General features: G+C 37.9%; 1 protein-coding gene across 43 annotated transcripts in view; it reads right to left on the bottom strand.

The window, feature by feature from the left end:
- Nucleotides 1-17832, bottom strand: part of neb (nebulin) — a 229122-nt gene that overhangs the window by 197729 nt on the left and 13561 nt on the right. For 41 of the 43 annotated variants that reach the window (XM_062965858.1, XM_062965887.1, XM_062965945.1 and 38 more), the window contains 10 exons: nucleotides 17449-17493; nucleotides 14050-14274; nucleotides 8699-8806; nucleotides 7480-7584; nucleotides 6634-6738; nucleotides 6437-6541; nucleotides 4203-4307; nucleotides 3357-3458; nucleotides 3127-3234; nucleotides 1605-1721 (listed from right to left, as the gene is read on the bottom strand). In XM_062965858.1, the coding sequence (XP_062821928.1) occupies nucleotides 1605-1721; nucleotides 3127-3234; nucleotides 3357-3458; nucleotides 4203-4307; nucleotides 6437-6541; nucleotides 6634-6738; nucleotides 7480-7584; nucleotides 8699-8806; nucleotides 14050-14274; nucleotides 17449-17493 (1125 nt within the window). The remainder of the gene's footprint in view (nucleotides 1-1604; nucleotides 1722-3126; nucleotides 3235-3356; nucleotides 3459-4202; nucleotides 4308-6436; nucleotides 6542-6633; nucleotides 6739-7479; nucleotides 7585-8698; nucleotides 8807-14049; nucleotides 14275-17448; nucleotides 17494-17832) is intronic. The other 2 variants (XM_062965882.1, XM_062965875.1) reach the window with 1 other exon arrangement.

Genomic DNA, 17832 nt, shown 5'->3' with positions numbered 1-17832 from the left:
CCATTCAATAAGCCCGCTGATGGACAGAAACCACTATAATCATCATCATCATCATCATCATCATCATCGTCATCATCATCATCATCTTTATTTATACCCCGCCCCATCTCCCTGGAGGGATTTGTGGCAGCTTGCAACCAAACAATGGAAACAACCATTATGGAAGCCCATATGATGAAGAAAGATATGGTGAGTAAACTCAGAGAAACTTATGGAAAAGTAGGGAAGAATAGCCATATTGGGAACTGCTTCCCTCACCCCACCCCCGAGATAACTGCATTTACTAAAAGTTGAAACAAATCTGGTTTTAAAAATCCTGTATTATATCCATACCTTGTACTAATGCCCAGCTCCCTGGTAGGACCTATCAGCATTTCTTTAGACCTCCTGGGATGGGTGGCATAATGTTTGGAGCCAGTGATTTAATTTTTCACCATGCTCTAAAACAATGCCACACTATATTATCCAGAACATTTTGGCAAATTGTGTTGATAGATGTAAATGCTACCAGTAAAGTCCAATATTAGTAGAGTACTTTGTTTAAGGTAAAGGTAAAGGTAAAGTCCAGTTGTGTCCGACTCTTGGGGTTGGTGCTCATCTCCATTTCTAGGCCGAAGAACCGGCGTTGTCCATAGACACCTCCAAGGTCATGTGGCCAGCATGACTGCATGGAGCGCTGTTACCTTCCCGTCGGAGCGGTACCTATTGATCTACTCACATGTTTTTGAACTGCTAGGTTGGCAGAAGCTAGAGCTAACAGCGGGCACTCACTCAGCTCCCTGGATTCGAACCTGTGACCTTTCGGTCTGCAAGTTCAGCAGCTCAGCGCTTTAACACACTGCGCCACCAGGGGCTCCTTTGTTTACAGGGGCCCAAAACTCCGAACCAGTGTGACAATTCTGTTTCTTTGTGTCCCTTAATAAACTTACACTCTCAAATTTATGGAAATAATTACGATTCAGTGGCTGGTGTACAATATAGGTCCAGTCATTAGTAACCATTTAAAGGCTCAACACAACAAACACTGAACAATGGTTTCTTCATGTATTGTCACCAAGGAAAGGAAATCTTATTTCACTAATAGTAAGAAGTGGAATACATTTGCATAAATTTGAGTTTGAATGAAAAACTTGTATGACCAAAGCATAATCGCTTCGGTTTGAGATGATACCAGGTATTGTCTTGGAAGAGTAATTACTTTTAATGCCAAATATTATATGCATACTTTGCCTAAAATTGCTATTTTTACTCTCGGTTATAAATTTTTGTTCTCAGTTATAAAAACAATTTACAGCTTAAACATCCACTGTCTGATTAATCGAGGACATAGTTGCAGTTATAATCAAAAGACTTTTACTGAATCCAAAACTTCTAAAATCACTTTTTTGGACAGCAAAATTCTTAGATTTCTCCCAAGAAGATGTAGTCCAAAGAAATCTTTTCTAAGGTTTGGATTAATCTAACTTATGTATTGATTGATCTCACAAGAAGACATGAGGTCCCATGAAAAATGGATCAATAAGGAAGCCTAATTCTAAAGAACAAATACTGGAATTGACAGAACTTTGATTAAACCCATCCCCAGAGAAACAAAGTGTGCGTACATCATTCGTAAGATTTCCAACATGTTTTAGATGCTTGAGCATAGGATTCTCCGTGGCTGGAAGCACATTATAATCTGTTGACGCTTTGGCTTTTTCATAGTCTTCTTTGTATTTCACCTAGTGAAGTTAAAGAGTAAAGAAAGAAAGCTCTTAGTTTTTATGCACACTTGTGTTTTTAGAACATCTCAAATATTAGTACAGTAGAGTTCTCACTTATCCAACATAAATGGGCCGGCAGAACGTTGGATAAACGAAAATGTTGGATAATAAGGAGAGATTAAGGAGAAGTCTATTAAATGTCAAATTAAGTTATGATTTTACAAATTAAGCACCAAAACATCATGTTTACAACAAGTCTGCCACTTATCTGGGAGTGTGGCTGCACTTGTGTTGTTGGGCATGTTGGCCCACTGCACGTTGCTGCCTAGAGAAACAGCTGTGGATCTGGGTGGGAAGCAGACTGTGTTGGATAATACAGAATATTGGATAAGCGAAAGTTGGATAAGCAAGACTCTACTGTATATTTTATAACACTTAGTATAATTTTATAACACTTCTGGGGAAAGACTGACAAGCTATACGTGCTGTTTTGTATCAGAGACAGTTCAAAGATTTTTGTCTTTGATTAGGATAATAGCTGAACAATGGCTAACTCTTGGCTATTTGTTTTCATGACTGAATTAGGTGCTTTTCAACAATCTCACATGTTATCGTGTGTTATACCTAAACACCTTAAGGAAAATATGGTGTTAATTTAGAATGGGGAGGCTTCACAAATTATATTGTCCCTTCTACAAAAACTATGCTACTGAATCAGAGAAAAATTTTACAGACTTTAAGTCTATATGCCTGTGGATCCAGTCAACAGTTGTGCCAAGTATGTACTTTGTTGTTGCTATGTGCGTTCAAATTGTTTCCGATGGGTTTTTTTCTTGACAAGTTTTGTTCAGAGTGGATTTGTTCTGGCCTTCTTCTGTAGCTGGGAAAGTGGGACTTGCCCAAGTCACCCAGTGGGTTTCCATGGCTGTGAGGACATTTGAGTCCTAATCTCCAGAATTGCCCAATTCTGATATTACTATGAGGCAATAGTTCTACTTAGCAGAACCTAATGGAGAGGGGAAATAGTGCAGCGAGTGCGGGAAAGATCGAACAGCCATCTGGATCAAGAAACACACACTACGCCAAAAACAGAACATGAATCTGGACAATATTCTGACAAACATTTTCAGTTCTCCTAGGAATGTTTTCATCTACCAGTAATCTGTGGTTCAAGCAGGAAAGTAATTATAGTGGTGGCATGCAACATTCATCCATCCATCCACATGGCACTTTTGGTCCAATTGCTTTCCTTCCAATAGAGCCCGTTCCATCTGAAGTGGCAAAAAGCCTTAAACCATCTCCATTGAAAACAGATTTAATATTCCCTTTATGTAAGCAGTACAAGGACAATATGTATCACACTCTTGCTATGATTTTCCAGACTGGACCCAGTCTAAACGCTTAACTAGGATTTTTAACCTACCTTACTGGCAACAACTCCAGCTCGCTTATTAACTTCATACTCTGGTGTTTCTGTCTGCATAAAGTAGATTTGGTCTTTTGAGTTCTCCCAGTCTTCTTGATATTTTCTCTGTTGGTAGCAGAAGAAACAGTAAGAGCTCAGCAAAATTGAATGTTATTAGAAAGGAGAGTCTCAAATAGAAAAAATGTGAGATGGTTTTCATTCGCTGAGATATGAAATAATTTCTTTACCGTGCTAAGGTTGTCAGCATTCATTTTGGCAACTGCAACATCATAACATGGAGTCTGACTCCATTTGCCTTTCTTCTTGTTATAGTCTTCATGATAGTTACGCTGTAACCAAAACAAATGAATATTAAACTTCCAATAACCAACTAAAGTACAAAGATCAAGCCTTATATGACGGATTTTCTTATCATAGCTGGTGGGATATGGTTTTCAGTCTCAGAATTTCAGTTTCCTCAGATGTTTGAATACATTTTTTTCAAGTAATGTATTTAAGTTATAATTATAAACCTCTCTCAAAGATAGTTATCATTGTAGCTGCCATTGTAAATGCAGCTCTTTACTTACCCATTTCTCAAAAGTAACTGGGATGTTTATTTTGTGGGTTTTTAATAATATGCTCTGAATATTTTTCATTCAGCAACCTGAGCACAATGCAAGTCAGAACTTGGATCATGAGATCCTCCTCCGATGTTTAGTGTGACTACATATCAAAGGGTCATAAAGCTATCTAGACCAACCACCCTGAAAGTGCAGGAACACAGAACAAGCATATCTCATAACTAGAGCACTATAAAAATAAAACTAACACATTCTAGGTGCATAGGAAATTGTGTATTATTATCTGCTTTTAAGTTATAATTGTAATGCAGTGTGAATATACATTTTTAGTTGAAAACAATATCAAGTAACTCATTTTAAAAAAAAATTCCTGCTTTCAAGCTCTGGACAAACAGATTCTCCTTACAGAAATTTTGACATTTTCTTTGTCCTCTCCACATTGGATAACTCTGTTCCTCCAAGTTCCTAAAGGCTACATTTATCCAAGAATTAACAGCAAAGTGTACTCACGTCACTGAGCTGCCTGGTTACTTTCCTGGCAAGTTCCACATCGGGTGGATCTGGCAATGATGTGTATTTAGCTTTGCGTTCATCATGCCCTTTTTTGTAGACAATCTGAAAGAATGAGAAGAGGAATGAAGTGTCTGTGTAAATAAGTAGAGTATTAGCTCCTGTTTTCTATTAGCCTCATTGCTTGCAGCAGAACTAGCTTACACTGTGGCGAGGCATTCAATTAAATAAGCAGAGAGCCTATAGAAATCTGTACCCATCATTGAATAAAGCAATAGGATGAGGTGACAATTTTATCTGCATGCATTTTGGATATTTCAGAGGGAAGTCCTGAGGTCATTGAATGCATCTCTCCACTAAAGTTTATTAACTCTTAGCCAGATTCCTTCCATAGAGGACCACTCATTTTAGTGGCCTGCCACTAACAGCCCTGGGGTATGATGTTCTCTTAAAGAGAAGCCATAAATACACTTCTTTTAAAACAATCTCATTGATTCTCCCTAGCCAGCCAGCTTCAACACCAGGCTAAAATGTTATGGGTTGTCCTTCCCAGAAGCTCCTACTGTGTTTCATCTATGCAGTCAACCTAAGGAACAAGTTAACCTGACAGAGATATTGTGACTGGTCTACGGTCACCAAGATCTAAACGTGACTCCTTTTAGCCCTAGTCCAATGCTTCTTTCCACATCACATCACTCTGGCTTCTTCGTATAAGTTTGGGTTCAGAGGCCACTAGTTTTAGCCTTTCTAGTTTCATTTTCAACAAAAGACCATTTGCAGTTGGAGCCTTGTGAGCAATTCTGGGTGAAATCCCACACAAAGGACAGTAGCAGGTAAACTCCACGTTGACTTAGTGCCTTCATATCAGAGGAACACAGACTCCCTTGAGTTTTGGTCAGAAGTTTAAAGCAGTTTCTTGAGGTGCAAGATCAACACTGAAGATAGGGTTTGGTATCTTTGAAGTTCAGACTAAAACCTAGAGTGGACTAATTGTACCACTAAAATGAAAACCACCAACTACTAGAATCTACTGTTTTACAAGCAAAAGCAAGTGCGGGCCGATATTAGAGTCAGGATTGTAGGAAATCTGCAGGGGGAAACTGGTATAAGTTGAAGGCCTGACACTGCCATATTCAGTTGGGCTTACTCCCCAGTTGGACTGTCACCTGAGAATATCCGAAGAAGGGCTGAGGAGGAACACACCACTTATATTATATGCTCCACTCTCCTACCAAGGAGCATATAGAAAAAATTTAAAGCAACCACATTGATGATAATTTTATCAATGTTGAAAAAAGACTGTCTCAACAGACCAAAAGATACTCTACTAAAAAAAGTTATCCGGGCCGGGCTGTGGCGCAGGCTGTTGAGCAGCTGCAATAAATCACTCTGACCATGAAGCCAGCCCGTGGCGGGGTGAGCACCCGTCAATTAAAAATAAAAAATAGCCCCTGCTCGTTGCTGACCTGGCAACCCGAAAGATAGTTGCATCTATCAAATAGGAAATAAGGTACCACTTATAAAAAAGGTAGGGAGGCAAGCTTAACTAATTTACAACCTGGAATGAGGAAGTGCCATCAGAATGAATGATGAAGCAGCTGCTCCCCCCGTGGCCAGAATCGAACATCCCCTCAGGAGAAGGTTAAATTGCCTCTGCGTCTGTCTGTCTCTGTTTGATGTATTTATGGGCATTGAATGTTTGCCCTATGTGTGTATAATGTGATCCGCCCTGAGTCCCCTTCGGGGTGAGAAGGGCGCAATATAAATACTATAAACAAATAAATAAATCCAACTCTGTAAGATCTTTTGACTCTGTACAAGTCTAAAAATTCCAGCAAACGTTTCCATTTTCCTTTTTTTAATATAAAAAACCACCATTGTGTTATGAGGCAAAAATTCTGCTTCATACAAAATACGATGTTTTCACAAAATGTGAAATGTTCGGCATAGAATGTATTTTGCGCAAAATTGCATAAACCAATAAGTCTCTCTTCAAATTTTGCAAACACACACATACACACAAAAAGTCTTATATTGCAACTAAGACCAAAAAACAATTTTAAAAATGCACAAAAACTCTCATAATTTTGCCAGGGGGAGAAAAAAAACCTTTGAGTGCTTGTCCTTCAATTTTATATGCAAGAGTGCATCAAGCAAATATTTACAGCTTAGTGTCTACCTCCTGAAGGGTAAAAAAAAAAAGATCCAGCACATTACGAGTTTTTGATACTTACGTCACTGAGGGCTTTTTGTGCCTGTGCTACTCTCTTCATTTCTGGGCTGTCATCGTAAGGGTAGAAGAGTGACTTGTCTGATTCCCAGTCTTCAATGTATCGTTTCTTAGAGAAAGAGCCATAGTAATATTTTCAGTAAAGAAACAGAGGATGCTGAATGAATGTAGTATTGTATAGGGGCAGGATGGCTAACCTACCTTGCTGTACAACTCTGCATTTTTTATTGCCTGCACAAACTCTGGAGCATCAGGGGGAAGCAAGTACTTTTCCTTATTCTCTTCCCAGTTCTGTTTGTATAAAACCTAAGGAGAAGTGGTGGAGCATCATGTCGGTTACACAAGACAAGAAAGCGCCTTTCTTTGCTCACCAAAAACACATCTGTAGGAGACACTGTACCAAACATTTCATAGATTTTTTTTGGACCCATGTTTACAAAATGTATTTTTCAGGGAGATTTGCCAAACCCCCTTTTCTGCTTTAAACCACTGTTGTTTTTTTTAAATTGTTATCTTACTGCATGTTTGTTTAGCTTTGAAGCTGGATTTCTGCCATTTGAGCTGTAGAATAAGTTGCATTGTGAAGCTTTTTGCCTTGAAAATTGGAATATCTGCTAACCTATATTAATCCGTAATGTCAACCTTTATTTCAAACTAGTAAACCCATGAGCCATGTGTCAAAAGTGTGAAATAGAGATGCTCCTTCAATTGTTGGTTGATTTATACACAGCAACTTATGTGATAATGGCAATTTAAAATGATATTAGATTATACATTTGGTGTAATTTTTTTAGAATAGTTGTTTCCACATACAGGAAAATACATCTGTTTGTCATAATACATGCTTTCCTTCGTCTCCTTATCTTAAGATAAAGGTAAACGTTTTTGTCTGACATTAAGTCTAGTCATGTCTGATTCTGGGGGTTGGTGCTCATCTCCATTCTAAGCCAAAGAGCCGGCGTTGTCCGTAGACCCCTCTTAAGTCATGTGGCCAGCATGTCATGACAACTTTCTTTGCCTTCTGTGTTATTCCAGAGATTGACTTACCTTGCTAACTTGCTGAGAAACCTTTTTTGCATGCTCTATATCTTTTGCTTTTTCATCGACGTGACAGTTAGTCTTAGCCTGGTCACCAGCCATGCGATATTTAACCTATAGCAAACGAATATGCAGTGTGGTAAACTTTCAGAACACCAGATGTAAACAGAAAATAGATAAAGAGTAAGCCAGAGAGACATATACATGTTTAGAACTAGGCTGTCAATAAAATTTTGGGGGAAAAAAATGTTCCAACTTTTCTTCTGAAAGTTTTATTAAACTCCAGTTTTAACATATGCCATGATAATAACAAAGAACCAAGCAAAGTCAAATAAGGACAAGCTGTGATCTTTTTTGCTCAGACAGCAATTCCTTGGAAATAAAAGAATATGTATTAGTTAAAAGTACTGCGACTATTATGCGATGAAATACGGTATTATTACAGTAGAGTCTCACTTATCCAAGCCTCGCTTATCCAAGCCTCTGGATAATCCAAGCCATTTTTGTAGTCAATGTTTCCAATATATCGTGATATTTTGGTGCTAAATTTGTAAATACATCAATTACTACATAGCATTACTGGGTATTGAACTACTTTTTCTGCCAAATTTGTTGTATAACATGATGTTTTGGTGCTTAATTTGTAAAATCATAACCTAATTTGATGTTTTATAGTATTTTCCTTAATCCCTCCTTATTATCCAACATATTCGCTTATCCAAGCTTCTGCCGGCCCGTTTAGCTTGGATAAGTGAGACTCTACTGTATTTATTTCTGTGCAGTGATGATAAAACAGGAGACTACATCAAGTATTCCAAGATTTGAATGTGAACTACTGTGCAGATAAATATCAGAGTGAAAACATGTATCTAAGCTGGTTGTAAACTTCCTGATCCACTTGTGTAATCTGCTCACGACAAAGCCAATTTTGTGTTTTTATGATATATTGGATAGGAGCCCAGAGTGCCATTTTTTTCATCTAGTCAAAATCTTTTCCCCCTATTTTCTTGAAATACAGGTATCTACGACTTCAATCAGAATCCTAGAATTACTAGCTTGCTGCTGAGTCTTCAGTTTCCTAAGTTAGGAATCTCACCAACACATCTCTCTTCAGGCTCCAGATTGGTTTACTGTAATGTGATCTCTGGGACTCTAGCCTTCCTAACTGGAATTAAAATAGCTCAGAGAGAATTCTCACTTAATACCTAGCAATCTTGGAAATCCTTACCTCACTGAGTTGATCCTGGACTTTCTTGATTCTTCGTAGTTCAGGGGTATCACTTGTAATGGCATATGGCTTTCCTTTTTCTTTTTCAAACTTTTCTTTGTATTTTTTCTGTGGAGAAAAAATAAAGATATATGTCATATTTTGATGGCAGACTGTCAGTGAATACCAAGTGCTGTAGGCTATGTTTCAGAAGAAGGAACTCAAAAACCACCCCTGAATATTTCTTACCTAGGAAAATCCTATCAAATACCTGGGGTAACCATAAGTTAACAGGCAACTCGAAGACACATACACACAAGTATGACTAACAGGTTCCCAAATTAGTCCACCTAGAATCTTTTTTGAAATGTTGTATTCAAATTGTGTTTAAACATTCTCTCTCTCTCACACACACACACACACACCCATAATCCAAAATCCAAAATCAAATTTGGAGTGGGGCAGATTAGGGGTGTATGTTATCTTAACCTTACAGTAGAGTCTCACTTATCCAACATAAACGGGCCGGCAGAACGTTGGATAAGCAAATATGTTGGATAATAAGGAGGGATTAAGGAGAAGCCTATTACACATCAAATTAGGTTATGATTTTACAAATTAAGCAGCAAAACATGTTTTCCAACAAATTTGACAGAAAAAGTAGTTCAATACGCAGTAAAGTAGTAATTACTGTATTTACAAATTTAGCACCAAAATATCACGATGTATTGAAAACATTGACTACAAAAATGCGTTGGATAATCCAGAACGTTGGATAAGTGAGAGACTACTGTATATCATTTTGGCCCCATGTAGAATTGTACCTAATGAAGACATGGCCTATTCCACTTAAGTATACATTATATATAGAACATGGACATATATTAATCATATTCTGTGGCTATGTATTAACTAAATATTATAGCATTAGGTGGGAAACTTGTCATAAAAAGATATATGGCAGTGAATTCAGTATGTGTACATAACAGATTCCATATAATTACAGTGGTAGGATGAAAGTGTCTAATACAAATATTTTGTTTCTTGAAGTAAGGGACAAGATGACACCTGCCTCACATCTCCAACTCCACTTACAGGGAGTTTCTCAGCAACATTTGTGTCTGATTTCACATATGGCAATGGACCGTATCTTCTATTGAACTTGAAGTCCATTGCATAGGCTGGCTTAGGAGGCACTTTGCCTGGCACACACAGCTCTGTAGTCCAACAGAAAGAATTTCTAGGAACTGTTGGGATACTTGGGGAAGCAGGGGAAGGGGGATTGTCAAAGGATGCTTCCAAGTTGTGGAACTCCCTTCCATGGAAGGGTTAGTGGCGCAGGCTGGAGAGCAAGCCAGCTGCAACCAGCTGCAATGAATCACTCTGACCAGGAGGTCATGAGTTCGAGGCCCGCTCGGAGCCTATGTTTGTCTTTTCTTTGTTCTGTGTTAAAAGGCATTGAATGTTTGGCTATATGTGTAATGTGATCCGCCCTGAGTCCCCTTCGGGGTGAGAAGGGCGGAATATAAATGCTGTAAATAAATAAATAAATAAACTACTCCCTCCTTCTCTTCCTTTTTTCTTTAGGTAGACCTTTGGTTTTAACTTGTTACAGCAAATGAAGCATTTAATAGGGTGTATTGTCTGTGGTTTGACTATTGGATTACGATTGTGATGAATGGGGTTCAAATCTCTGCCCACTCATGGAAATCCATTGGGTGATCTTGGACAAGTCACCTTCTCACAATCTCAGAGAATGGCAAAAGCAAATCCACTACAATAAATATTATCAAGAAAGCCCTGTGATAAGTTTTACTATACATCGGAAACAGCTATAAATCGGAGGCACGTTTACAACATTGTTTCTGTATTTTATTAAGTTTTAAATCTGTTTTAAAATATATATTTTACTTATATCTTTTTTGAAAAAATAATTGGCCATAATTTTCTATGACTAAACGGCTAATCTAGAGTTACACACTTGTGTTTGTTACATATTTACAATCCCTATATAGTCACAAATTTAGGGATTCCACTAGGATCATGAAGCTCCCCAGTCCCCACTTCCTGGGAAGCAGCCACTGCAATACATAAGGTGCTGTTCCCCTGTCAATCAGGAAGCAGCTGGCTGACATTTCCATCCTACGCTCCACCCACATGTGTGATCCCTGGAGCAAAAGAGAATTGCAATAGGGACCCTTCTTCTGTCTGCTGCCACAGGGACCACTCAGGGGAGGGGCAGGAACATTGGACAGCTGCTTCCCAAGTGACAGAGGAACAAGCTACCATTTAGTACAGCAGCTGCTTCCCAGTAAATGGAGTGAAGGGTAATCAGGGTGTGATTCACTGTCTCACATGATAACTACAGTGCTTACAACTCCTGTTATATTTTTATTTTTGTATAAATAGTTTTGATTTCAAATTGTTGGAAACCATTTTATTTTGCCATAAGAGAAACCATGGTGAGAAATAGGCACTGGTCTAGCATAGTTTGCTTGTTCTATCTACAGGCATTGGGTAGAGGGTCAACTCAGAGTACTTCCAAACACACTCAAACATAGCTTGAACCAGGGTTTGGGAGATGAACATCCAATAAACACATCAGACTTTGCTCATGACTTCCCAGGTTTTGTCAGCTTCAATCCCCTCCCCACCAATAGCTCCAATTTATGCCTACCAGTTTGTGCCATGACTGCAAACATGATGTGTCAGAAGTTACAGACAGATCCATTATTAGTTCTACTCAAAGCTGAAACATTGAAATTGGGGGAATCTGTGCTAACTATGAATAATAAGTTATGATGTTGAACGAACACTGGATTGAGTTTCCTATTGCTTCTAGATCAGGAGTAAGAGTTGCTTAGTCTTTCACTGATCAGTATCCCCAAACAGTATAGCAAATGCTGGGATTTGGAGTTCAACAACAGTTTAGCCTACATGATTTCCAGCTCTATTTTAAATTCTTTCAGGGTTTCCATAATGCACATCAGGTTCAGATAGTGTTCTTGATTCTCTCTCTCCCTCTACCTCTCAATCACTAACACACTTTCCCTGTACCGGAAAAAGCCTTTGAGAAGAGGACTATCAGTGCCGGTTTTATCACTGTGGTTAGGTATTCTTAAGCACAGGGCACCATTGGTCGCAGAGGGCCATCTTCCTGCTCCCAATTTTTTTACAATGGATTTTGCTTATGTGGTACAATTCTAAATTTGAAGGCATGCCATTTCAGAGTGATTCCAGACAAAATGTAGAGTTAATACAAGGGTTGAATGAAAAGTAATGCCTCCACCTTCGTTACTTGGGTTTGGATGGGAATACAGTAGAGTCTCACTTATCCAACATAAACAGGCCAGCAGAACGTTAGATAAGCGAATATGTTGGATAATAAGGAGGGATTAAGGACAAGCCTATTAAACATCAAATTACATTATGATTTTACAAATTAGGCACCAAAACATCCTGTTATACAACAAATTTGACAGAAAAAGTAGTTCAATACACAGTAATGCTATGTAGTAATTACTGTATTTACGAATTTAGCACCAAAATATCACAATGTATTGAAAACATTGACTACAAAAATGCATTGGATAATCCAGAATGTTGGATAAGCGAGTGTTGGATAAGTGAGACTCTACTGTATATTAATAAATCAAATGCAAAAATAACCCTTAGAAAGTGCTCAACTACCACTATTCAGTTTTCCACATAATCACCAGACAATTGGATACATCTCTGCCAACGATGAACAAGTTTTCTGAAGCCATCACAGAAGAAGTCGACACTCTGTTTCTGCAACCAGCATCTCACAGCATCTCACAGATCTTCCAATAGCCAAGCAAAGCAATAATGGGACCCACACATTCTTGTGAAATGCCGATTATGCTTGAAATTTCTCTCTGAGTGATACGATGCTTGTCCTGAATCAATCTGTCAACCTTTTGCTTGTGAAACTCGGTGGTTGCTGTCACAGGACGTCCAACTCTTTGTCATGCAAGTCAGATGTTCCCACCTCAACATCTTTGAACTTACTCGCCCAATGACGTACAGTACTCACATCAACACAACAGCTTACATTCTCTGATGAATCTCCTTTGGGGTAACACATTCTGCTGTCAAGAATTCAGTGACTGCATGTTGCTTAAGTCACATTGACCGACTGTCTGCGCAGGGTTCCATACTTCGCACTTTAACAACACAACTGTTCAAAGCTAAGGCTTCTCGCCAAATGGAACTGTAGAGGAGAGTCTACTGAACAAGCCAGTACCTGCCGCATACCAGTACGGCCATCTGTTGAGGAGTTACGAAGGTGGAGGCACTACTTTTCATTCAGCCCTCGTAGTCTATGGGAATGTGTCACAAAGCAGTCAGTGTAGACCTACCGAACCTACCTCCTTCAGGGCCCAAGGAAGGAGCCTCATAACTTAACTAGCACAGTTATGTCATGTCCTAAATCCGGCACTGGGGACTATCAACCCTGTTTCTATTTTATTCTTCTCTTTGCTTCACTTTAGAGCAGAATGAAAGAAATTGACCAGTAGAAGGAGAAATAGCAAGATAAGAAGCAAAATTTCACTAAATTTACAGTGATATCTAGACACCGAAAACCACTTACATTTAGAACTCAAAATTTGCTGTGTTCAAGTTCTTTTCCTGTTCCTTTTTGTTGGCTACTGAAACAATTTCTAATTCCTAGTTCAAGTTTAGTGCTATTCTAGAAATTTGGGATAGAATTTTCAGGTAGAATTCTTATTTGCAAAGATAAGGTATTTCTAGGGAGGGAGCTGCATAAACTCCTAAGGAATCCAATCTTCTCAAATTGGTGAAATGATGACATGCACCTGGAATTCACATGTGAAAACACACATTAATCATGGGTGCATGAGGGCTAGAGCAATTCTCTTTGTGTTCTGGCTGGGAAAGGAATTTTCCAGAATAAAACAATATTAAAGAGGTAGGTAGAAAATGTATTTAGACTGCATTGGTGAGTTATGAAAGAGTTGAAGAGAACTGCGGCTCATGAACTCCATCAGGTACTCTTTTTAATAGATTAGCATAGCTTTCTTCCTCCAACCTGTGGGTCCCTAGATGTTTTTGGGCTTCAACTCCCAGAAATCATAACAGCTGGTTAAATGGCAAGCATTACTGGGAATTATAGGCTTAAACACCTGGGGACCCACAAGTTGAGAACCACAGATTTAGATGTAAAATTATAAACCCTTGTATAGTTAAATTGAGAAATATATACCTATCTGTTTCTAAATTATATTAAATTGAGACATTTCAAACTCAGCAACATTAAAACTATGAAACTTTTTAAAATTGACAGCAAAGCCATACAAGTTCAAATTAAGAGACTACAAATGACTTACGTCGCTGAAGAGCTTCTGCATTTTCGCACTGTGATCCAGATAAGGTGTCAGAAACTTAGAGGTGTCCACTTTTGTTCGTACAACTTTTTTTCTGACAGGAGTGGTGGGCTTCTGACCTGTGTCTGTGGTTCCTGAAACATGCTTACTGGTTTCCGAAGTTTGCTTTGTGACTGTATATGGGGAAGATCCTGTGGTGTATGTTGTTTCAGTGATCTCGGTAATTATCTAAGAATGTGAGAAAATGTTAGGCGTTTTCATTTCCATATTAATACTGTGGATCGCAACCTTGGTCTCCTCTTCATTTTCTAGTAGTTCTTGAATATTCTTGCATGCATGTGCTTTTTCAAAAATCCCTCCCTACTAGATGCCTTTACCTTTATCCAGAAACAGTCTTCTTCCTGTGTTGTCGAAGGCTTTCATGGCCGGGATCACAGGGTTGTTGTATGTTTTCCGGGCTGTATGGCCATGTTCTAGAAGTATTATCTCCTGACGTTTCGCCCACATCTATGGCAGGCATCCAGTTAGGGTTGGGATGCCTGCCATAGATGTGGGCGAAATGTCAGGAGATAATACTTCTAGAACATGGCCATACAGCCCGGAAAACATACAACAACCCAGTCTTCTTCCTGTTTAAAAAATACCAATCCTGTTTTCCCCCCACCCAACAATACTGACCACTAAATATGTAATGAAATGTTTTACTCTGTGCTGCCAGTTTTATCTTGGCTTTACGTTTTGCTTCTTCTATAATTCTTTTATTACATGGTTATTGTATTTTAATGACTTTGGCATTTCCTTACAGTTTATACATTACCCAAAGAATTTTAGTTAGTGAAGACAGCTTAAAAGTACATTAAGAAACATATATACATTTGTCAATAACAAATCAGCCTATTTCCTATTGTTGATGCCTATTAGAGTTGACCCATTGAATCAATGGGATGTTATCTATGTCAGCTCACAATTTAATAATTGATACAATGGGTCTACTGGAGAGAGCTCCTGGGCCTTTAATGATTGTGTAGAAGAAAGGATTTTAGCAGTTATTGCTTTTCAGGCAACCAGATGATGATGATGATGATGATGATGATGATGATGATGATAATAATAATAATAATAATAATAATAATAATAATAATAATAATAATTTTATTCTTATACCCCGCCCCATCTCCCCGAAGGGACCCGTGGCGGCTTACATGGGGTCAAGCCCGGACACAACAATATAAAAGCAAAACAATAAAACAGATCAATCAAACAATAAAAACAAGTCATAAAAAACCACATACAAAAATAAAATGATAAAATCGTGGATTGGATTCAAAGGATCTGGGCCAAATCTGGGCCAGATAACAAACAACATGTGCTGAAATCTTTTTTTCCACACAACCAACAAAGGTATAATGCCTGTTCCAGTTTTCACTCTGTCAAACCTAGTACTAACCAGCTGGATCTTAGCCATCCTGTAAAGATATCAAGAAAACCCATAGGCAGTATCATGTAGAGATAAAACTGAATCAGTCTTTGAGTTAGTGACCTACTAGTTCAGTATTGGGTGGGACATGACACACCCTTGGATGATCTTTCCCCATGTCCAATAAACTCTCCTTTCATCAGAAGAATGTGTTTTCTATATTAATATGCTATACGTCATCTGGGTATTTTTTTCCCTCTGAGATTCAAATGGCAGGCTGTTTTCTAAATAAAGCATCCTGATTTTATTCATCAGTAGGGTTGTGTTTCACAAGAGTTTGCCACACCATCATTCCACATGGAGAGCTCCCATTGACGTCAGGAGGCGTTCTGAAAGATGGTCAGTGACAGAATAGGCTCAAAGGGCAAACACCCTCTTAATACGCTTCTATTTTAATATCATCTTGCTCAAATTAGTAAAATTACACCAATAGGTGTGATCAAAGACTTATTCTGTAATAATAATCCCTGTGTCTTTATCAAGCAGATGAACCACTAGGTCATGTTTTTGTAAAATATGTTCAAAGGATGACTTTGCATAAAAACGGTTCACCTGAAATGGATGGACCTGAGATGGTACAGCCCATTTTGAAACAGTTACACCAGTGGTTCTCAAACTGTGGGTCCCCAGGTGTTTTGGCCTAAAAATCCCAGAAATCCCAGCCAGTTTACCAGCTGTTAGAATTTCTGGAAGTTGAAAGCCAAAACATCTGGGGACCCACAAATTGAAAACCACTGAGTTATACTGATGTTCATGTTATAAAAATTAATTTCAAGAATTAGTGATAAAATTCTATTAAAATATTAATTTTAATGTTTTTATTCTAAAAGTTATAATACATCATATGGCATAGAAGTACTCCCAGCACTGTTAAGCAAAATACAGGGTGTATAAACACATTAAAACTAGGGAGTTCTTTTTCAAACATCCTGTATAAAAAAAAACACATAAGCATGAATAAATATTTTATCTTGGTTTCAAATAGGTAATTCAAATAATTTTAAAACAAATATATAAGTCACATCATTCTTTACTTCTTAAGTATTGGAATGGAGAGTTTTCAAAAATATGATTTTTTTTCTTTTTGTTTTATTTTACAGACTTTATTATACTCACACACATTTGAGATATGTTTACCCTGTGCCTGAAGGTATCCTTCAGCTTTGAAGGGGGGTTAAAATAGAAGCACCTATCCTGAATAAATCATAATTTCAGATTCAGGTAATATTTTATGGAACTTTTATGCCAATCAACTAGAAATGAAAGATAGACAAATGATATCGGAAAAGTCATGTAAAAATGAATGACATCAGACAAACAAATGGAAACAGAATTGATATGAAGATGGACACAAAAGTTTGCAGAAGAGTTTTTTCTGTACATGTCTTCATTTAGATCTTATCCCCATCCTTTTTAAATGTCCTTCTCATCATTTAGACATCCCAAAGGACTGTTATTCATACCAGTTTCTTTCAGTAGAAGTCTGACTATTAAGATATCAACATCAAAAGTTAAAGTCACACACAAATACATTGCCAAGTATAGCCACTCCAGTCAGTGAAAAATGAGTCACTAAAATGTGTAACATTGTCTCGATCTACAGAAAAGCAAACCGTTAAAAAAAACTAGATTTTTTACATCTACTGAACAAATAAAAGAGTAAAATGCAGCTGCAACCTCTTGCACATTAATGCCATCCAGAAAGCACAGACAGAGGAAGGGGAGGAAAAACATATTTGAACACTGTGTCCTAATCCGGATAAAACAAGCCATGTATCTTGTTTTCGGATTTGATATCCTATTGGATTATAGAAATGCTATGAGATTATTCAGTATTATGCACACACCAAAACAAAAAACAAAACACCTCCCATTAAAGAAGCATAAAATATGAGGTATGAGCACAAAACAGAGAGGCTTTTTACCTCGCCCGGTTCACCCTCCTCAATGACCTCTTCTTCAATGTAGTACTATAAACAAAGCAGAGAGCTCATTATTTTTCACAAGATTACTCATAACAAGATTATTTTTCCTTTTGACTTAGCAGTGGAACTTGTTTCAAGAAATCTGCCGATGATATCACTCTTCCATAACATACTTGACAACCTTCAAAGATTCTCACTAATATAGAAACACATAAATATTTACAGATTTTTGTTCTACTGCACCAAAGAGCAATCTACTCTGTTTCCCCGAAAATAAGACATCCCCAAAAAATAAGACCTAGTTGAAGTTTTGCTGAATTGCTAAATATAAGGCCTCCCCTGAAAGTAAGTCCTAGCAAAGTTTTTATTTGGAAGCATGCCCAA

This window comes from Anolis carolinensis, chromosome 1 (assembly GCF_035594765.1).
Source record: "Anolis carolinensis isolate JA03-04 chromosome 1, rAnoCar3.1.pri, whole genome shotgun sequence".
NCBI lineage: Eukaryota > Metazoa > Chordata > Lepidosauria > Squamata > Dactyloidae > Anolis > Anolis carolinensis.
This window is presented reverse-complemented; position numbering and strand designations above follow the sequence as displayed.